Source organism: Myotis daubentonii, chromosome 4 (assembly GCF_963259705.1).
Source record: "Myotis daubentonii chromosome 4, mMyoDau2.1, whole genome shotgun sequence".
NCBI lineage: Eukaryota > Metazoa > Chordata > Mammalia > Chiroptera > Vespertilionidae > Myotis > Myotis daubentonii.
In genome coordinates this window covers 20,288,574-20,310,567 of record NC_081843.1, presented here as the reverse complement: position 1 = coordinate 20,310,567, position 21,994 = coordinate 20,288,574, and the positions used below count along the sequence as shown (strand labels likewise).

The window sequence follows — 21,994 nt, the reverse complement described above, 5'->3', positions numbered from 1 at the left end:
CGATTCCTGGTCAGGGCTCACGCCCGGGTTTGCGGGCTCCATCCCCTGTAGGGGGCATGCAGGAGGCAGCTGATGATGATTCTCTCTTATCATTGATGTTTCTATCTTTCCCTCTTCCTTCCTCTCTCTGAAATCAATAAAAACATTAAAAACAGTATCCATTTCTTAAAAGCAGGCAAGATTTAGAAAAACAATTGATGTGTGACAACGTAGCGGTTAAAAAGACTAGGAAACGAATTCACAAATGAAGAATTCCCAAGGGAAGTCACTTTCTGACTTGCTCAAGAACTAGGCTGCATTGTGCAAAGTCCCAGCTGAGGGACCTGGAGCGCACAGCAGAGCGCCTCCTCACAGAAAGGTGTTCTCTCCTGTCCGATGGCTGCCCTCAGCCTGCAGCAGACGGCGCCCATGGGAGCACTGAAGAAGCTCCTAGCCGTTCCTGAGACCTCGGGGGTCACTGCATCAGCTACCTTCTCCCAAAGCGGTACTGAAAGCACCGCTGCGTCCGGAGTGCTGGGTGCGGGATGTGACTAGAAACTGGTTCTCTGTCAGTAGGAAAAGGCTGGCCGATACGCCTCCTGAAAAGAACGGCGTTCCTTTGGGAACTAGAACCTTTCTCACTCGCTGGAGAGGGTTTGCTGACGGGAAGGCACACTCTTGAAAGAGCAGGGAGTTTGTTCTGGTGCTCCCAGCTCGGGCAAGTTACTTACCCTTTCTGAATCTCCATAATTCAGAAAGGACATGAAACTACATATCCAGAAGTGCCTTTCATGTTGAAAGGCAGGGCCACCTGGGGTAGATCTTAGCTGAATGAAGCAAGAATTCTGGAGGGGACCAGAGAGTGAAGGGCTAAAAAACTCTCTGCAGCATTTATGATGCACCCGCTGATTGCAGTACGGCCCAGGACGCCCGATGGCAAGGTAAGCACGGAAGGGCACAGAGGGCGGGAGGACTTTAAAGGGAGACGCTGAGCCTGAGACTGGGCAGGACCCCCTGGCGCTGAGCCTCCCTCGGGCCTCAGGGTGACAATGTCCTGGCACCCGCCTGTCCTGAGGAGAGCCTTGCTCGGCTGCCAGAGGGCTCCGGGGAAATGCCCGCCAGGGACTCCTCCTCCTGGCGCTGCCCTTCAACACCGGGCTCTGCTCCCAGTTCCAGCTTAGAGTCAGTCCTGGACTAGGGGGTTCTGACACCCCTGGGGGGTGGGGGCTCCTGTACCCCGTGTGTGATGCTCAGGACTGACCCCCCCCCCAATTCCAGACTCAAGAGCCTCGTCTCCTATCATTTGGAACTAAATGAATGCCTCTGGGAAACAAAATACGGAGGAAAAAGAATGGCAAGGGCTCTGCAATGCGGAGAGGATCTGACAGCAGCCCTGGGTCAGGTGTTCTGGAGGAGGGCAATATTTAATTCAAAAGCCAAACCGTAGGCTCACTGGATTCTTACCTCCACTGAGGTGTCAGGTGTACGAGCAGGGAGGGGAGCGGGGCTTAACCACCCTAATCACACCCTTCCGGAGGACAGAAGCTTCCCTCAGCTTGAGCTGGGCCGGTGGGGAATGGTGGGTGAAGGGAAAAAGCCCATTTGTCCATTTCCTCCCTTCAAGCCCAAACCAAACAATGAAACCGCAAAAACACTTCCATACTCACTGGCATGGTTTTGTCTCCAAAGAAATAAATGGTCTGATAGCCGTCCTTTTCCACGTGTCCCAGGCAGTACCTCTTGTCCCATCCATGAGGAAAGACATCGATGCTGATCTGGCCTCCTGCCAAGTGGGGAGGGGACACACAATCTGAGGGTGAAAGGGAGGCTCACGACGTGTCACTGGAAGGAGTGTGCAATGGACTGGATCCTCGAGCCTGCTGCTTACACTCCTTTAGGGCTAGGTTCTAGAGGTTCATTCCACCTTACGTGTTTTTCCCACATTATCCCACCTAAAACCTGAAAGTGGGACCCAGAGGACCCCTCAGAGCAAGGGGGGCACTGCATTTAGCTGCTCTGTCAGAGTGAAGCATGCTGGGGGAGATCTGGTAAGAGCCCCATTCAGTGGTGCTGACCTCCAGCTCCCACTCGCTCAGCTCCTCGGCTCCGAGTGGAGAATGCCTGGACGCGGCTGCATCCAGCTCGTCTTGCAGGACAATGAAAATCACAGGGGAGGGGATTTACAGGCAGCTTTCACCGCAACAAAAACCCTTTCAAAGCTGTGTCAGAACAGTGTTCATCTCACAGTTCGGCAATGCTTAAAAGCCCACCCACTCATCTATTACACATACTCCCTCTGCAGTCGTCTCCCCACAACCCGCACATTCATTAGCGCTAGTAAATGAGAGGGCTTTGAGTAATGACTCATCGGCACTGACAGGAGAGATCGGCACTGACGGGGGAGATCGGCTTGCCTGAAGCATTTGACAGGCTTATTCTACCAAAAAAACAAGCCTGAGACATGAGCGTGGGAAGGAATGCGATTGCTACCAGAAACCGCCGTGTGCTGGTCCATCGTCGTGAATAAAGCCTTTCCTTTCTGGGCCTCAGTTTCTTCATTTACAGAACCAACCGAGCTGACGTCTAATTCAGTCTAATGTACCGAAGAGGCTCCCACCCCTTCTCTGCTACGGAGCTCACTAATGTGGCTGCCTGCCCAAAGGTGTGAGGGGAAGTTCTTTCTCTTCATTAATATGCAAGATGCTCTTATTTCTGACCAGGAGGAGAAATGCAGGGAGGAGGGCTCCTGATGGGTAAGAACTTAGAGCCCAGCCCAGCCCAGCCCAGCAGCTGGAGGCCATTACCTAGCAGGGCAAGTCTCTGCCCGGCCCATCACACAGGGGGTGGGTTTCTCCTACGCATGGACTGCTCCTGAAGTCCTGCCCCCCTGCAGACGGCACAGTCCAACTTCAGGCACGCACCCGCCCACCACACACTCCCGGCAAAGCCTGAACGTACAATACCTATGGAAAACGTGAGGCCTTTTCCTGCAAACTCTTTCTGCAGATCTGCTACAAATTTCTGTCGTATGTTTTCTTTCTGGGAAAAACAAAAAGACACCGGCTGTCTACTGTGTTGCACACTGTAAGTGTGGCCAGAACGTGGCACCTCTTACCTTCCCAGACCCAGGATGCTTCAGAAACACTCACTTTATCAAGCTCGTAGAATTCAATGCGTTCCTCTTGGCTGCAGTTTCGTCCAATAGGAGACACATTTAACATCCCGTTCCGGAATTCGATGAAAGTGCCCCTGGAGAGGAAGGGGACAGAGATACATTACCCATTTGGGCAACATTCTAGATCAGGCGTGGGCAAACTTTTTGACTCGAGGGCCACAATGGGTTCTTAAACTGGACCGGAGGGCCGGAATAAAAGCATGGATGGAGTGTTTGTGTGAACTAATATAAATTCAAAGTAAACATTACATAAAAGGGTACGGTCTTTTTTTTTTTTAAGTTTTATTCATTTCAAACGGGCCGGATCCGGCCCGCGGGCCGTAGTTTGCCCACGGCTGTTCTAGATGGACAGACGGGCTGAAAAGCTGGGCGATTCCAAAAGGCAGAGGCTGGTGTGATCCAACTCCGCTGGGCGGGGCCTCCTGGCAGCCACAAGCCACATGCGGCTATGAGCCTGGAAATTCCGCTCATCTGAACTGAGATTCGATTTCAAAGGTTTAGTAAGAAAAGGAATGTAATCATCAATAATAATGATTTATGTTCTCTAGTTAAAATAATTGTAGTTTGAATATATGGGACTAAATGAAACACAAATTAATTTCACCTGTTCCTTTGTTTTTTCTATTTTGACGTGGCTACAGAAATCCTAAACTCCCATTTTATTCTGTTCAGTAGGGCTGGCATTGGGCAGAGAGTCTAAAAGTCGATACAAATGATGACCAGCTCTCGGGCAAGTTCCCTGAGGAGTTTGAAAATGTATGTCCCAGACAACTTGGCCAGGGACCTCCTGAAGTCACTGCTTTACCAAGCAACGTGGCCCAGGAAAAGGCTCTGAGGGTCACCCACGAGCTCCCAGGAACTGAGGAAACTCGTCACCCACTGGCAGGCTGTTTCTGACGGGTTGACCTGACAGAAAATGAGAACAGCCTGACCCTTTTTAAGTTACCTCAAATGAAGGGGTTTCTTAGAAAAGCACTTTTCCCCACCATGTTTCCAGTTTGAATTTCAAAAAGAGTTTCTTAAAAACTCAAGTAACCTGTAAGCTATTTATTCTGACAAATGAGACCGAAGTGTTTTGTTTACAGACGGTGTGCTCTGAAGTGTCTTCCGGTTCTAGCAGGGACGCCTGTGAGGCCGACTCCTTCCCCCTGGACCCTCTGCTATCCCCGCCCCACAGCCCCGATGTCCAGCCAGCACCACCTGTAAATGCTGAGGACACAGGCCGCGTGCAGAGCGAGGACCCTGTGCAAGGCCAAGGCCCCTCTTACTGGGCTGGGCGACTCTGGGCCCTCTCTAGCCTCAGGAAGGGGCTACTGGCACCCACTCTGCTTACCTCTGAAGGGTCTTGTGAAAACCACATGTTCCAGTTTATGCAGAAGTCATCTGCATACTGGGAAGCAGTGAGTACTCACAGTACACTGCGACCCCAGCTCCTTTCCCGGCTGTGCCTACCTTGCAGTGCACCTGGGACACTTTAACCCTCCCCCCATGCCCTCCCCCGGGGGTCCTGGAGTTGGTGCAGACCAGCCGTGTCCCCTACACCTTCCACATGTACACTGGGGCGTGGGGGACTGGGGACCATTCCCAGGGCGACCCTAGGGCTGCGGGTACTAAACTGTCAGAAAAAGAGCTCAATTAATTTTCCCCAACTCAGGGACAGTGTTGCTCTCATTCCCATGGCACGAAGGGAAGCCGATACATCTTAGAAAGCCTTCTGTCCTAAAAATCAGGATTTAGGCGGTTTGCCTAGCATTCAACTCCGCAACGAAGTCTTACTGCGACAGCTAGTACTGCTGAGAAATGTGGGCAAAGGCCGATCAAGCTGGGTCTCAGTTCTGCCTCTTGAATTCAGCAACCATGTCACGCTAATTCAGAACTGCTGCTCCGCACATGGATCTCCCTCCTGAGGTGACACCTGTCAGGACAGGATTCTGCTTGCCTTTTTTATCCTTCCTTAATGCTTAACGGAAAGGCTGAGCTGGCCTGGGATGTAAGATGCAGTTTTACTTTTTACTATGGAGAATTTCTAATATACACAAAAGTAGACAGAGCAGGATAATGGATGCCCATGTGCCTTCACCCAGCTGCAAGCTGGGTCCAGCCCGCCTCATCCTATGAGACCCCTGTGGAAAGGGAAGCCCCTTCCCCCTCAGTGGAGGTGCTGAGCAGGGCACCTGTCCCATCAATTCTGCTAGTCTTCAAAGTGCAGCACTGCCGCCCGAGCCAGTTTGGCTCAGTGGATAGAGCAACGGCCTGCAGACTGAAGGGTCTCGGATTCAATTCCGGTCAAGGGCAGGCTTGGTTGCAGGCTTCAGCCCCAGCCCAGGTGGAGGCCTGTGCGGGAGGCAGCCAATCAATGTGTCTCTCTCCCATTGATGTTTCTCTCCCTCTGTCTCTCCCCTCCCTTCCACTCCCTTTAAAAATGAATGGAAAAAATATCCTCAGGTGAGGAGAAACCAAAGTGCAGTATTGCTCTGAAGTTTAAATGCCATTTAAAAATGTTTCTCCCTCTGATCATTAAGGTGTCACATATAAAGTGCTGAACACGGAAAAGAAAATGAAAAGTCTTTCAAAGAAATCACCGGTACCTTCACCACCACGATACAGCCGCTGTGAACAAGTGTCCATTTCCTGTCAATCTTTTAACTGTAGGCATGTATGTACATGATTGTTATTTGCCCAGCCGGTGTGGCTCAGTGGTTGAGCGTCGACCTATGAACCAGAAGGTCACAATTCAATTCCCAGTCAGGGCACATGCCTCGGTTGCCGGCTCGATCTCCAGTGTGGGGAGTGTGATCCCCAGTGTGGGGTGCTCAGAGGCAGCTGATCAATGATTCTCTCTCATCATTGATGTTTCTATCTCTCTCCCCCTCTCCCTTCCTCTCTGAAAACAATAAATATTTAAAAGTTAAAATAAATAAAAATGGGAATTGAGACAACAGAATCCAAGAGGTAGGTCCCTAAACCCAATGCCTGCAGAAGTCAGAACGATGGGAGAAGTGGCCTGTGAAAGACTGGGGGTGGGGGCAGGGGAGTGCTGCTATGTGGGCATCCAGTTGTCGGGTCTCCACGTGCAGCAAAAGCCTGAAATCCAGACATTCCCACATGTGAAATCAGACTTGCAGTTGCTCGCAGCTAATTCAGGTATGGTTGAACCGTGGGCCAAGCAAACTTGGCTGTGTGGGCTTTGCTCTGCGGCCCTCCAGTTTGAGACTTCCTGGCCTGGGGTTTATGTTGCTTTTCCACATTGCTGACTCACAGGCATTTCCCCTTCCCGGTCGCCTCTGAAAGCATGTTCTTTCAATTTCCATCAAGTGGACGTGCCATTATTTGCATACTCATTCTCCTACCCCTGGCTTTACAGAAGGGTTCCAACCCACCCAATGCCATCCCTCCACATTCGTGGCAGCCTCTGCGAAAAGCAAACTCACCTCTTCTTCGGGAGCTGAATTTTTGCAATGTAGCTGAGACAGTAGTTGATTAAGTCTTGGATTAGGGCCTCACCCAAGTGACCTTGAATACTCTAGGATAAAGAAGACACTGGAGTTACTTGATCAGTGGGAGGCACTTTTAAAATGATTGTCAGCCACTGTCAGTCAGGGTCACCCGGCTGCTGTGGCAGCGAGGATGACGCCTCCACCACCTTTCCCCTTCTTTCCCTTTGTTCTCTGGTTGAGACCCTAAGGCAGTGATGGCGAACCTATGACACGCGTGTCAAAGGTGACACGCGAACTCATTTTTTTGTTTGATTTTTCTTTGTTAAATGGCATTTAAATATATAAAATAAATATCAAAAATATAAATCTTTGTTTTACTATGGTTGCAAATATCAAAAAATTTCTATATGTGACATAGCACCAGAGTTAAGTTAGGGTTTTTCAAAATGCTGACACGCTGAGCTCAAAAGGTTCGCCATCACTGCCCTAAGGCAAACCGGAAAGGGCTCAGTCAAAAGCATTTTTTGCTTCCTTAGTCAAGATTTCTGTATTCATTATCTTTCAAATGCTTCATGGAAGGCTCACAGAGTTTATTGGTGCTGCTTTTATTCAATCAAAATACACAAAATATATTTGTTCCACTGTGGCTTTCTCAGATATCGTATTTGAACAGAATGATCTTAATACTGACAAGAGTATTAAGTACACAGTACTTCTTAATATGCTTGTAGTGACGCCGTTTGACCCAGCCTCTGCTATCACAACAGAAATATTAGATTAAGTGTCCTTAAAAAACAATTATAAAAATATAGATAACAATTTGGAATATGTAACAGTTCCATGATTCAACATTCCAAATGTAAAAATATACAGGGCGAAGATTCATTCCCACCTGTTCCTCATCCCCAGAGGTGGCGGTGTCAAGTACCTTTTTGGAAAACATTTCACTAGCAGTAGACAGCGGTTCAGTAGTTGGATACTCAAGAACCCACCTGTTTACACAAGAACTTCCCATCTTTGTACGCCACCAAGCCATTTTCTGGAAACACATAATCATACTTTTCAACCACTGCAACCAAAACAAAAGAAAACTCAGAATGCAATGAATGGGAACTTGTGTTTCTATGTCTTGATTAACACGTATCACCAATAAAACTGCTGAACTCCAGTGCAGGCTCTAAAAGAACACCTCATCTCCACAGACTGGGAGAGTGAGAAAAGCTCCATTACGTTTATTTTTTTTAAGGCTCTTCGTTACATATTTAAAATATGATCACTAGGCTGAAGATGGGAGACTCGGTGATGGGCCATGTCACGCCTCTGCCGTCAGCCTGTCTGTCTGTAAAGGAAGATGGAAGCCAACGGCGGCTCCCAAACCTCCTGGGAATTAGCATCACCAACACGATGAAACTGTGCGGACTTCTAGGCTCTGCTTTCTGAGTCAGACTCTGCCGGGGCCAGGCTAAAAATCAGATTTAAAAAAGCTCTTTAGGTGGTTCTTATATGTAGTCAAACTTGGAGACCCTACACACCCAAATCGAAATGAATTCTCAAACGTTAAGTGCTGTTAAAATGCGGATTCCCAGGCTCAGGGCTGGGGGTATTTTAATGAACTCCCCAGGTGATTCTGACACAGGTGGGCCCTAACTTTCTTTTGGCTTGTGAATGTTTTGATTTTGTTGTTTTGACTCACTGAAAAGTACGGACACTGTCCTACACTGACACAACACCCCTGAGCCCGTGGGTAAATATATGACTAGAGGCAGAAAGGGCAATCGGGACCAGGTAGCACAGTTTCCAGGCTTAATGTGCTTACTATGTTGTTTAGTGTTTCTAAGCAGAGCACCTAGGAGGAAAATTAAGGTAAAGGGATCAGAGAGTTTAAAAGGAATACAGAGATTGCTCTCTATTGGTCCAGGAAACACAGCCTGCTCAGGTTTGGACGGTAGGTATTACATCTAGAACAGTGGTTCTCAGCTGGAGGTGACTTTGTCTCTAGAGGACATTTGGGAATGTCTGGGGACATTTAGATTGTCACACTGGGGGTGAGGGTGCTACTGGCATCAAGTGGGCAGAGCCAGGGATTCTGCTAAACATCTGCAGTGCACAGGACAGCCCCACGACAGAGAATTGTCTGGGCCAAATCATAGCAGATTAGATATATTAGAATGTAGCTTTAGTTAGTTATGAAATTAGCTCTTCTTAAGAGTCATAGCTGCACTGGAATGTATTCATGTCCTAGGGCCTGTAGCCTGCCTGTAAAGCAAGTTGCAAAATGTATATAAGTCTGCTTAAGATAACAGAGAAGGGCCCTGGCTGGGAGGCTCAGCTGGTTGGAATGTCATCCCGTAAACCGAAAGATTGTGGGTTCAATTCCTGGTCAGGACACATGCCTAGGTTTTGAGTCTGATCCCAGTCAGGGCATGTACGGGAGGCAACCAATCAATGTTTCTCTCTCACATCCCTGTTTCTCTCTCTCTCTTTCTCCATTCATCGCTCTAAAGTCAATTAAATAAAAGATAACAGAAGAATATAACCTGTTAAGCATGAAATGTACAGCTCTGTTCTTTTCTTTCTGCTCTTAAGATCATGTCACTGACTCACAACTCCAAGATATCTTACAGACCTCCCCTGTTGAAGACCCAGACAGGATGCCACCAGGAGCTTAATAAGTCAGAGTGCTGAAGCTTGCGTAAGAACTGACCATCGACACAGCCCACCACCCTGGACTATTTACTCACGATTACTCATGATTCCTGCTCTATAAAACCTCTTGTCTGTAAACCATCGGGAATTCAGGTTTTCCAGCACAAGCTGCCTGATCCCCCTGTGTAGTGCTATACAATAAACACCAATTTCTTTCCCTGCACCCGTGTCAGAGTAATTGGCTATATCTGCAGCGCTGAGTGGATGGAACTCCGCTTGGTTATAAAAACGTCAACAGTGATGAAAAGAATGATCAATTCATCTACCTTTCCACCCACTCTTTCTTATAGGCCAGGCACCCGGGAGGCCTTGGGGCTACGAGATGAATAATCCACAGCCCTAGTCTTCAAGACAAATTTATAACCAGACAGTTTCCAATAATCAGGGAGTGCTACAGCAGCAGACTGGGCATTAGAAGCTCTTGGGTAGCTGCTAAAATACTTCTCCCCAGACGGCAGACCTACTGAGTCACTGGAAGTGAAAGCCCATAAGAATCGCCAGCTTCCTGGGGTCCTGTGCTGGGGATTATGGTTCAGTAGGTGGGGGAGGAGTCTGGCTGACGCATCACTAAGGGAACTCTGGGGAACACTGAGTTAGGGCAACAGAGAGGAAGCCCCTAGACCCAGAGGGCACCTCACAGCTGGGTGAGGACAGTCAGGAGACAGGGCCTGAGCTGAGGCTACAGGGCAGTGGATGGGACAAGAAGTATGACAGGCAAAGACTCAGATGAATCTACCCATGAATACCAAGTGCTCCATCAGCAACTCCAGAAATTTATTTACAGGATGAAAAACGGGAAAACAAAGACAGAGAGCATGTTCCCCCAACAAGGAATCAGGGATGAGGCTTCAGGGTTAGTTATGATACTCCATGGCTACGGGTTTCAATATTGTCATAAGAAGTTACTCTTATCAAAAATGTAATTAGCAATGTATAACTCACCATCATTTCCCAGCTGCTCCTGCACTTTCTCAAAGTCTGAGCCGCCTACCACTCCGATTTTGACCTTCTGCCTCAATTTTTGTAGAAAGTCATCCATTTCTTTGGTAATTTTCTGCATTTCACAAAGGAAAATACAATTTATGAGCCATAAAGTAATCAAGAGACTAAACTTGAAAGGATAATAGAACCTTTACTTGCATACATGCCAATTTCATTTCTAGGTCCGTAGACAAGTCCAAATATTTCATCTATAATTTGGAGACATCAACTTTTTACCAGAAAAAACTTGTTAAATTTTACTCATTTTTACCTCATTTAAAATACACAATATATTAACAGCTGTGTGTACTGTTCAGTTACTTTCTATGCACTTAAATACTTGGCTACATGCATATACATATATAAGTAGGTCTCATTTTTTGAAACACAAGTGGACTCAATCTAAGTCTTTTGCAGTGACGTGTGTTTTCATGTGGTGCTCATTCCATGCCACACACAGATCCAGTACTTCCTTTCAAATGCTATATTTATGGATTTAAGTTGTTGACTTTAAAACAAAATAACATAATCAGATTATAGAGGAAGTTTGGATTTGGTTTATTATAATTATACAAAAAAAAACCCTAAAAGATAACTAGATTTTTTTAGTCTTTCCTACAACAAATGCTCCTATCTATAAACAGTGGTTTCAATGGTAATAGTTTATACTTGTTAAATCCCAAACTGTGCTAGTTCAAGAGAAATTATAAACTACGATGAAAAGATATCCCTGTATTAACACAAATCATAATGAATTTTTAAAAGTCTGATATCACCTGGCTAGTGTGGCTAAGTGGTTGAGTGTCGACCTATGAACCAGGAAATCACAGTTCAATATTCGGTTAGGGTACGTTCACGGAGTGCAGGCTCAATCTCCAGCAAGGGGTGTGCAGGAGGCAGCCTATTAATGATTCTCTCTCATCACTGCTGTTTCTCTCTCTCTCCCTCTCTGAAATCAATAAAAACACATTTTTTAAAAACAGTCTTATATCATTACTTTTAGTAATCTTAATGGTACATGTACAAGACAGGATAGTAAGCAACTAGGGAAATTCCTTGCCAAGTGGAATAAGGGAAACTGAGACAAAATAATTAAACAAGGCCAACTGATTTGAGCAATGAATCACAAGGTTTTATCTTCTCTAACCAAGGATACTTAAGAACAAATGGTTTACACATTCCAGACTGTCCTGGGGGGCAGACTGGTCTCAGTCCTGGTCCCTCTTCTATGACATTTTTAAGAAATGAAAATAACCTGGAAATAACCTTGACCCCTTTATACCACATTTTGATGAATCAACATATTGAAGGACACACCTGGGAAACTAATGAATATTCTGTTAAGACCCTCCCCTAAAGATTCCAGCAAAAGAAAGATAAAAAGTCTCAAGACAAGGGACCCACGGTGCACTCTCTCTACTGCATGCCCACACCTATCTCCCTTAGGCATGTATCTCTGCTCTCTTTCTTCTAAACTCTAAGGGTGCCCACAAGGCTGCAACTAGAGGAGCAGTGGGCAGCAGCAGCTCATCCAGGCTTACCCCCTGAACCTGTGTCCAAGGCCCCATTTTCTCTGACTTCCCAGTGAGCTAGCATCAGCCCCACCTTGACTCCCTTCTGTTGCTGTGACTTTTACTTCTTAGTGAGTTCCTGCAGCCCAGCGTGGCCCACTTCTTTCCTAGAACATTTCTAAAAGCCAAAGCAGCCCTCTCTTCTGTTGCCTCTTCTATCCTAAGCCCTTCCTGTTTCACTGTCCCAGCTTTAATAAACATACTCTCAAAATCACTTGGATGTGTTTGCTAAATCTTTCCTTCATGAAGTCAAGAAACCACACACTACTGGCCACCCCAGGCAGACCCACTCCAGACCCAGTCCCGTCCAGTAACACTTACATGGAATATCTTTCAAACATAGTTACAGAAATTAAAAACAAACCACTTAAGTCAACTTCAGTATATAAACATTTAGAGCTAAATACTCTTTTTCTTAAAACAATTTTTTTTATAATACATATATATGATTAATCAAACAGAATTGTACAGAAGGGCTTAAATGAATTGCAATCTTTTTTCCATCTTCCAGTGGAATCTTGACCTAGCAGACAAAAATCTAGAACTGCAATAGCAGCATCAATGAGTCAATGACCACGAAAGGAGTCCCTGAGGCCCTCAAGTGGATTGCTCAGTTTTGACGTCAGAATGGGAGGAAGTGAGGAAGACTTTGATTGCAAAATATTAAACATGCAATATTAATAATAACAGCAGCATCAATACTTCCATCTTCAAACAGAAGCCTTGTACACATTGATGAGCTAAATGGTATTGTGGTCAGCCATCAGACCTGTTCTGCAATGTGAATGGGTTGTAAAAGGTGCCTTTTCACTTCCAAGTGGCAGCCAATTATTTTTTACCAGGAAATAAGATAAAGCTGCTTGTGACCACAACAGAGCATCTAAACCACATCCCGCTGCAGGACAAATCTTTAAAAAAATGTGTGTATATGTATGTGTGTGTGTGTGTGTGTGTGTGCGTGTGTGTGTATATAAAATCTCCTATCTAATAAAGAGGAAATATGCTAATTGACCCTCACGCCATTGCAAAGATGGTGGCGCCCACAGCCAATAAAAAGGGAATATGCTAATTGACTGCCCCACCCTCAAAGATGGCGGCACCTACAGCCAATAAGGTGGGAATATGCTAATTGATTGCCCTTCCCTCAAAGATGGCAGTGCCCACAGCCAATAAGGAGGGATATGCACGCCCTCAAATATGGCAGCACCCAATCCCCTCAGCCCTGCTGGAGCAGCAGGTGTGGCAAGGCCCCACCCACCCCCAGGCGGACCCGGCCACTCCATGCGCCTGCCTCAGGAGTCCCCCAGTCCCCTCAGCCCCCCAGCCACCTGGGGCCGGCCCAAGGCACAGGCAAGCCTCGGATGTTGGCTGCCCAGCCACCCAGGGCCGTCGCCTTCCCCTGATCGCTGGGTTGCCTCCCACCCCTAAGGGCTCCTGGACTGTGAGAGGGGGCAGGCTGGGCTGAGGGACCCCCTCCACTCATTTTCATGCACTGGGCCTCTAGTCTTATATAATAAAAGGCTAATATGCAAACTGACTGAATGGCGGAACGACCAGTTGCTATGATGCACACTGATCACCAGGGGGCAGACACTCAATGCAGGAGCTGCACCCTGGTGGTCAGTGCGCTCCCACAGGGGGAGCACCACTCAGCCAGAAGCAGGGCTCACGGCTGGCGAGCGCAGTGGTGGTGGTGGGAGCCTCTCCCGCCTCTGCAGCAGCGCTAAGAACCCCTCGGGGGATATCCGACTGCCAGCTTAGGCCCGCTTCCTGTGAGGGCCTAAGCTGGCAGTTGGCCATCCCTTGAGGGGTCCTGAACTGTGAGAGGGTGCAGGCCGGGCTGAGGGATGCCCTACTCCCAGTGCATGAATGTTGTGCACCAGGCCTCTAGAGTGTGTGTGTGTGTGTGTGTGTGTGTGTATTTAAATATATTTTTATTGATTTCAGAGAGGAAGAGAGGATAGAAATATCAATGATGAGAGAGGGTCATTGATTGGCTGCCTCCTGCACACCACTGGGGATCGAGCCCGCAACCAGGCTTGTGCCCCTTACCGGAATTGAACCCAGGACCCTTCAGTCCTCAGGCCAACACTCTATCCACTGAGCCAAACCATGTAGGGCAGGACAGATCTTTAGAGCAAAATTATTGTGATGTTACCAAATAATGCTGTGTTGCTAATTACGAGGAACTCTTTATCCATCACCCTAGACAAAATAAAACATAGAACAAGATCCAAAAGCTTGAAATTAAGGTGGAAAAATGTTAAAAACTCACCTTCTGGGGAAAAAAGACTCTTTTGGGACAATTAAGGAAAAGTGAATGGAACAGAAGTGTTGACAAAATGGGAACCATGGGCCACAATGAGCCATTGCCTGTTTTTCTGGAAGGTCTGACTGGAAGCGCTATGTCAGCGTCCACCCATTTATGTAGTGTCTGTGGCAACAACAAGAGTTGAGTAGTTGTGACAGAGACCACATGGCCTGCACAAAGCCTCAACTATTTATTTATTTATTTATGTATGTATGTATGTATGTATGTATGTATTAAGCCGCAACTATTTACTACCTGGCCTTTTACAGGGCAGGGGTGGGGAACGTCTGGCCCTCGAACCATATAAGGCCCTTGAAATCATTTGATCTGGCCCTGCCAAGGCATTAGGGGTGAGTTAATCAAATGTTTGATCAAATATAGCAGGCTAATTTTTAAGTTGATAATTTTGTATGGTCCGCAAATGATGTTATAACTATCCAAATGGCCCTTAGCAGACAAAAGGTTCCCCACCCCTGGACTAAGCACTACCAGGGAATTGGTGAGTTTTCTTAGGTGTGATGATGATACTGTGGTTACGATAGATGTTCTGTCCTCTAGAGATGCAAGCTCAAATTTTAGGGGTGAAGTACTATGATTACTGCAGCCTAGGAAATGGTGCAGCAAAAATTAAAAAATAAAAGAAAATGAAGTTAATGTCAATTACTGTTGAAATTAAGTGGTGGGGATTTGGCTGTTCTATGTACTACTTTTCCAGTGGTTCAGTGTATTTTAAATTTCTCATGACAGAAAGTTGGAAAACAATTCACCCAAATTTAAGCCCCCCTTCTTTTGCAGGCTTTTGTTCTAAGTCTCAACTGTTTTTATTTTTTAATTGAACATATTTTTATTGATTTCAGAGAGGAAGGGAGAGGGAGATAAAAACATCAATGATGAAAGAATCATTGATCAGTTGCCTCCTGCATGCCCCACGCTGGGAATCCAGCCTGTAATCCGGGCATATGCCCTGCCAGGAATCAAACCTTGACTTCCTGGTTCATAGGTTGATGCTCAACCCTGGCCGGGCAAATCTCAACTGTTTTTAGATGAAATGGCATTTCTTAGGAAAGTACTCAGAACAACAAAATTCTACTAAAACAGTGAAATGTGCAAAGCTCTGGACTCCATTCTAACTAGAGTCTACCTGTTTAAATCATATCCTGTTTCAGCAGCTCCAAGAAAAGATAACCCATTCTTCTACTTCCTTGTGCTTATCAACGTGTGAATGCATTTATTGAGGAAGGAAAAAGTTGGATAATGAATAGATCTGTTACTAAAATTTTCTTATTTTTTACCTAGAGTACCCAGCACATAGAAACAATTATTTTTTAAATTCCAATTTTTTTGAGTATTAAACTGATTTATGGTCACTGCAAAGAATATCATGCTTCCAATGTGGGTTGCCTGGTTGCCATTTCATACTTTATGCTTATATAACCTGATTCCTTCTGAGAATCCAAAGCACTTTCCTGAATGGCACGTCGCTTCTACCTTAGAAAAATGGCAGAAAATGGTAAACTTAGCAAATACAATGCTCTGAAGCTCAGAGACTGGTACCAGATCTGCTGTGTGAAATCAAGACAATCTCTTTTTTTGTATTAAAATTTTTATTTTTCAATTACAATTCACATTCAATATTGTATATATATTAGTTTCAGGTGCCCAGCACAGTGCTTAGTCATTTATATAATTTATGAGGTGATTCCTCCAACAAGTTTCATTCAATCATGTGGTACTAGTCATAGTTATTACAATATTATTAACTATTATTCCTGAAGCTGTACTTTACATTTCTGTGACTATCCTGTAACTGTTTTCACTTCACCGTTTTCACCATCAAGATGATCTTGAGTCTCGGTTTCCTTATATTTAAAAGGACAGTAGCCTGGCCAGTGTGGCTCCATTGGCTGAGTGTTGTCTCATGTACTGAAAGGATGCTGTTCGATTCCCAGTCGGGGCACATGCCCAGGTTGTGGGCTTGATCCAATGTCGGGGGTTTATGCAGAAGGCAGCTGATCGATGTTTCTCTCTCTCCCTTCGTCCCTTCCTCTCTCTCTCTCTCTTAAAAAAAATCAATAAAAACATTAAAAAAGGATAGTAGCAACTATTCTATTTAGGATAAAGGTTGAGAGCATGCAAATATAGTGTGTAAAAAGGCTTAGGATGTAAACCCTAGACCCGTGATCAGCAAACCGCAGCTCGAGAGCCACATGTGGCTCTTTGGCCCCTTGAGCGTGGCTCTTCCACAAAATACCACGTGCAGGCGCGCACGTACAGTGCGATTGAAACTTCATGGCCCATGTGCAGAAGTCAGTATTTTGTAGAAGAGCCGGTATTTTGTGGAAGAGCCACGCTCAAGGGGCCAAAGAGCCGCATGTGGCTCGCGACCTGCGGTTTGCCGAGCCGCAGTTTGCCGACCACTGCAGACAATTACAGCCAATGGACCCCACTGAGCAGCTGTGTGTTTTTGTAATAAAGTTTTACTGGAACACGAGCCACGCTGTGTCTACATATGGTCTAGGCTGCTTCTGCATTAAAGTTGAGCAGTTACTACAAACCATATGGTCGGCGAAGACAAGAGTATTTGCTCTCAGACTCTTGACAAACAATGAGTGGCTAACTTCGGCTCTAGACCACTAGGGGCTTTTAACAACCCACAAGTGCGGGCCAATCTCTGAGCTCAGAGTCCAAAGGGGCCTCTGGAGAACCTGCAGCTGGGTGTCTTCACTAGGCACAGGGAACATGGGGCTCGGAAAGGTAGAACGACACGTGTGAGGCCACACACACTTGATGTGGAATTCTGAAGCCACCACTGCTACCACCTGGCCAAAGTCAGCGACAGGACTTGGAGACAGGGAGGCCATCTGGGCCCCAAGTGGATCAGCTGGTGCTGGGTGATCCGTTTGCAGGAGGAGGAGGAGGAGGAGGAGGAGCTGCATCACAAACCTGGATCCTAACTGAAACCTGTCTGTGCCTACAGCAGCAAAATCTGCAAGCGGGAGGCAAGTCCAGGGAGACTCACAACAGGCAGCCTGTAACAATCTAGGTCTCTCCCTCTTTTTAAAAAATATTTTTATTGATTTCAGAGAGGAAGGGAAAGGGAGAGAGCAAACCATCAAGGATGAGAGAGAATCATTGATCGGCTGCCTCCTTCACAACCCCACCCACCCACCACCCGGGATGGAGCATGAAATCCAGGCGTGTGCCCTGACCGGAAATCCAACTGTGACCTCCTGGTTCATAGGCCGGCGCTCAACCACTGAGCAACACCGGCTGGGCCCATCTAGGGCTCTTTGATCACCCAAGACCCGCTGCAGGGGCTGGAGAAGGGGGTGATGGTGCTGGCTGACATGTATGGGCTATTAATCAACAGAGCTTACTGCAAGCCAAGATACTTTCATGAACTTATTTGATTTCATTCGACCCTCACAAACCCTATGGCGCAGGTAAGTCCCCATTGAACACAGATGCTGAGGCTCCGAGGTTAAAGGCACAGTTGTCAAGAGGAGAAGCGGAGACTCTGCTCGGCCGGTTCGGCCGAGGAACCTGTTTTCCACATCAGGGTGCGGGGCACGTCCCACAGGTGACAGAATGAGGAGGCACATCGCTGTCGGGGGGCAGCGCGCTGGTCCAAACCGAGGGCTTACGGCGCGTCCAGGGCTGCGTTTTCCACCCGGAGACAAGTTTCTCCCTCTCATCCCCTCTCCAAGCGCCCTGAGGCTTCCGTCTCATCCCTGCAGCAGGTGGGCGGTCCTCCGCCGCCCCTCGGTGCCCACCCTGGGTGGTCGCTGGCCCCGTCCGGGGACCGCGGGAGACCCTGCACCCGCCGCCTCCAGCCCGCAGCGCGCCGCCTACCTGCCGCGGGGCCGTCAGGGTCCCGTCCACGTCGAAGAGGCAGAGCGCGGGGCCCGGCGCAGCCATGTCTCCGGATCCCAGGCAGCAGCTGACGTGGAGCGTCAGCACCTGGAGCTCGGCCCCGGCTTCCGGACCCAGCCTCCGTGCTGCAGGGCACGCCGGGAGGAGGAGAATCCACTCCCACCAGGCCCGGGGCTGGCGTCTGCGGTTCCATCCGCACTACAGATCCCAGAATGCAATGTTCCGCACGCAGGCCCGTTCCGGCCGAGCATGCGCCTTTAGGGATCCGGCTGCAGGTGTGATTCGGTGGCTCCGGCGGGCCATGGTAAGGACGCGAAAGGTGGGGACTGAGGGAGGTGATGTGCTTTTGGGGTCCGGGTCAGGCCTGTGATTCGCAGGGTGCGCGGGAGAGACCTTAGCGTGGGTTACACAGCGTGGGTTACGCTTTGTTATTCCCCGGCTTCCTCTGCGCCCAGGTCACGTGCGTCACCAGCGACACTAAAACTCACTGAGCACTCGCCCTGCTTCAAGTCCAGCCAGTGCTCTGGAGGGCTTTAAAACCACGTCTCAGTCAGTATATTCTGAATCCCCATTTGGAATATGAGGAAACTGAGGCCCAGGGAGGTGGAGCAACGTGCCTCAGGATCCACAGCTGGCGGCTTTAGGAGTCAGTATTGGAACCCAGATCTGGTTGCAGAACCGAACGCATCTTTCAGTGCACTGCCCAAGGGTTGGAACGGTGCGCCTGATAGGATCCCTGTGCTTCTGCTCGGCGCCTTCATTCCCTTCTCCTCCTCCACTCGCCCCTCCCGCCCCCTAACTGGGCGAAGAAAACACGCCCCCTTTAGCACCCAGATGATGCTTAACCTGATAGAGACTCTGAAAGTTATTGTGCTAAATATCTAACGGATTTGTTCTCCACTGGGTGAGTGATTGTTTAGTTTCCTGCTTGGGGAGATGTTCAGCCAGCCTTAGGGATCCAGTGCCCAGCCCACAGCTGGCTCTCCCCGGGTCCTTGTTAACTGAATGAAGACTGCGCCTCCTTCCTGTAACTTGACCTGCCTGGAGGAAAGAGGACCCGTGTGAGAGTCAGACGCTGCCCTGCTCACTGGCTGTGTGTCTTTGGGTGAATTTCTTACCTTCTCTGGGTTTAGTTTCCTCAGTGGTAAAGAGGTTCCTATTTCAGACAGCTTTTGTGAGATCACGCGAGGTAAAGCAGCTGGCGTTCCCTTCCCCTCCATGGTGATAATGGCAACCTCACAAGATTGGCGGGAGCCTCCATGTAAATGCTTTGCAGGTGTTCGCTGTGTGATGACCATGTGGCTGAGTTCTTTGAGAGAAATGGTCTCTTGCCTCCCTTCCAGGCTGCCCTCCTCCGAGCTGTGCCGCGGTTGCCAGGGCTGGCTGTGTGGAGAAGGCCTCTCTACGGGCTGCAGTGCTGCGATGGGCAGGATTTTAGGAGGTGGGTGGGGAGCAGGTCACCCACCTCGAAGGAGAAACCACCAGGCACAGAGACAGAGAAATTCCAGATGATCTACCGGTTCGATGCCATCAGAGCCTTTGGGTACGTGTCTAAGCTGAAGGTGGCACAGACAGCCCTGACGGTGCTGGCCCTGCCGCCTGGCTTTTACTGGTACTCCCAGGGCCTCCTGACTTTCGACAACCTGTGTCTCATTGGTGGGATCGCTGGCTTCGCCCTGGCCATGCTGTACTGGATGAGCTATTTCTTCCGGAGGCTGGTGGGCATCCTGTACGTGAACGAGTCAGGCACCATGCTGCGGGTGGCCCACCTGACCTTCTGGGGCTGGCGGCAGGACACCTACTGCCCGGTGGCCGAGGTGATACCTATGACAGAAACCCAGGACCGGCCCCAGGAGATTTTCGTGCGGATCCAGCAGTACAGTGGGAAGCAGACCTTCTACCTCACCCTGCGCTATGGACGCATCCTGGACAGAGAGCGTTTCACACAGGTGTTTGGGATGCTGGACACGCTCAAGTGAACGATTGGGGGCTGGGCTTCTGGGTTGCCCTGGGCCACCTGGATCTCCGACCGAAGGCTGAGCATGTGGGTGAGGCTAAAGAAGGCGATCTGACAGCTGGAGACTTTGCCAGGCCCCCGGGGAAACTTGACTGTTGGGATGAAGAAATTCATGAGGCGGATGCAAATAACAGCTTAGGAAAGAGGCCTTAGTGCAAATTCTTGCCACACTTGTGCATGGCATTCAGTTGGATAATGGCCAGAAGTGTCTGTTAAGAGCCAGTTCTTGGAAGAAGCTCTGCCCAGTTCACTCTACACACGGTGCTGTGAATTGGGGAGATGGTGTGGCAGGGGGAACACTGGATTTGGGGTCAGAAGACTTAACTCCCTGTCCTGGGCCAGGTAACTGAGTCTCTCTGGGCCTTGTTTTTCACATTTGTAACATGGAAAATCCTGCCTGTCTCATTGGGTGGGTGTGAGAATAAACAATAAATGTCAGCTACGTTGCAAACTCAACAGGCAAGAGCAAACATTGTTAGCTCAGAGGTGATGGCATGGTGGTCCCAGCAGCAGATGGGACTGGGGTGAAGCCTAGATGTGGGTCATTTTGTCCTGCCGGATGGTAACTGCACACCTGGGGCGGGAGTGTCATCCAAGCAAGCGCAGCACGCCTGCCAAGACTCTTCCCTACCCCGAGGGCTAGGGCTCTCACCTCAGGTGCCTCTGTGGACTTCGTGTTCCTGGGCCAATTTTTTGCCTGAAAAATAGGTTCTCAAACCCCGGCTCCCTGTGCAGGATCACCTGGAGAGATTTTTAAAGATATTGTTACCCAGGCCCATGACCAGGTCCCCCAGGTGGTTCTCATGCAGCCTGGGTTGACAGTCGCTGCCTGGGGTCCCACCACACTGGGAGGTGAGCCTGGATTCTCACCAGCCTGGGCATGAAAGAACTTCCACTTCCGTGCCTGGTCCGCTCACACAGTACCAGCAGAGGGCACACAGAGCAAAAGCATTACCCTTGCCTTTATTCCTGACCTAAAACCACAGATCACGTGACAGTGGGAATTAGGTTAGGACTTCTACGGCACCTGTAGGGCAGCACCTAGGAGCTGTCCAAGAAAACCCCAAATCACCATCAACTAAGACAGCAAAACTCACCTGTGCTCAACCCTTGTAGGTTCTGGTAGAAGCTGGTTACCTGCATTTTTATGCTTCCCAGGTAATTCCAAGGCACCCCAAGTTCTGAAAATTATTGTATGGGGTTTACCCTTCTCCAAAACTGTGCAGCAGCCCTAACCAGTTTGGCTCAGTGGATAGGGCATCAGCCTGCAGATTGAAAGGTCCCAGGTTTGATTCCAGTCAAGGGCATGTACCTTGGTTGCGGGCACATCCCCAGTAGGGAGTGTGCAGGAGGCAGCTGGTCGATGTTTCTCACTCTCTAACCCTCTCCCTCTCCCTTCCTCTCTGTAAAAAAAAAAAATAAAAAATAAAAATATATTTTAAAAACAACAAAAAACCTGTGTAGCAGCTTCTCAGAAAATGGAAGTGGGCTTTAGATTCAGGTGGTGGCTATACTGGCGATTACCCTCTTTGACAGTAATTCCAAAATAGTAATCTAATAGGAATACCCAAGCATATGTATGAGGATGTTCACTGAACGTTTCTAATAGCAAAACAGACAAAACCATAGCACCAGCAAAAACTGGAAGTAAGCTAAATTTCCATTAGTAGGCAACAAGGTTAAATAAATGTTGGTAAACTGTAATTGAAAAATAAAATTAAAAAAAAAGTTGGTAGATCTATACTATGGGATGTTACATGGTCCTTCACAGGAGTGAGGTGGAGCCCTGGTCTGCTGGGGCTTGGTTGGAGTGTCACCTGTACACCAAAAGGTGGGTTTGATTCCCAGTCAGGGCACATACCCAGGTTGGGGGTTCAGTCCCCTGTTGGGGCATGTGTGGGAGGCAACTAATTGATGTTTCTCTTTGCCTTCCTCTAAAATCAA

At 48.2% G+C, this 21,994-nt stretch overlaps 3 protein-coding genes across 4 annotated transcripts in view; 2 read left to right on the top strand and 1 right to left on the bottom strand.

Annotated features, from left to right (window-relative positions):
* Positions 1–9,478, top strand: part of CARHSP1 (calcium regulated heat stable protein 1) — a 27,363-nt gene extending 17,885 nt beyond the window's left edge. Inside the window, exon 5 of the mRNA XM_059693141.1 lies at positions 9,178–9,478. Within this exon, the coding sequence (XP_059549124.1) occupies positions 9,178–9,190 (13 nt within the window). The 3' untranslated portion in view covers positions 9,191–9,478. The remainder of the gene's footprint in view (positions 1–9,177) is intronic.
* PMM2 (phosphomannomutase 2) overlaps positions 1–18,131 on the bottom strand; it is a 22,003-nt gene extending 3,872 nt beyond the window's left edge. Inside the window, exons 1-8 of one of the 2 annotated variants that reach the window (XM_059693138.1) lie at positions 18,013–18,121; positions 15,302–15,367; positions 10,240–10,351; positions 7,584–7,660; positions 6,586–6,677; positions 3,129–3,228; positions 2,943–3,018; positions 1,647–1,762 (exon numbers count right to left, since the gene is read on the bottom strand). In XM_059693138.1, coding sequence (XP_059549121.1) covers positions 1,647–1,762; positions 2,943–3,018; positions 3,129–3,228; positions 6,586–6,677; positions 7,584–7,660; positions 10,240–10,336 — 558 coding nt within the window. In that variant the 5' untranslated portion in view covers positions 10,337–10,351; positions 15,302–15,367; positions 18,013–18,121. Of the gene's footprint in view, positions 1–1,646; positions 1,763–2,942; positions 3,019–3,128; positions 3,229–6,585; positions 6,678–7,583; positions 7,661–10,239; positions 10,352–15,301; positions 15,368–18,012 lie in introns of both variants that reach the window. The other variant, XM_059693137.1, reaches the window with a different exon arrangement.
* TMEM186 (transmembrane protein 186) lies at positions 18,077–21,994 on the top strand. The gene is made up of 2 exons (XM_059693136.1): positions 18,077–18,337; positions 19,377–21,994. The coding sequence occupies exons 1-2, from the start codon at positions 18,077–18,079 to the stop codon at positions 20,010–20,012; spliced, it is 897 nt and encodes a 298-aa protein (XP_059549119.1). The 3' UTR covers positions 20,013–21,994.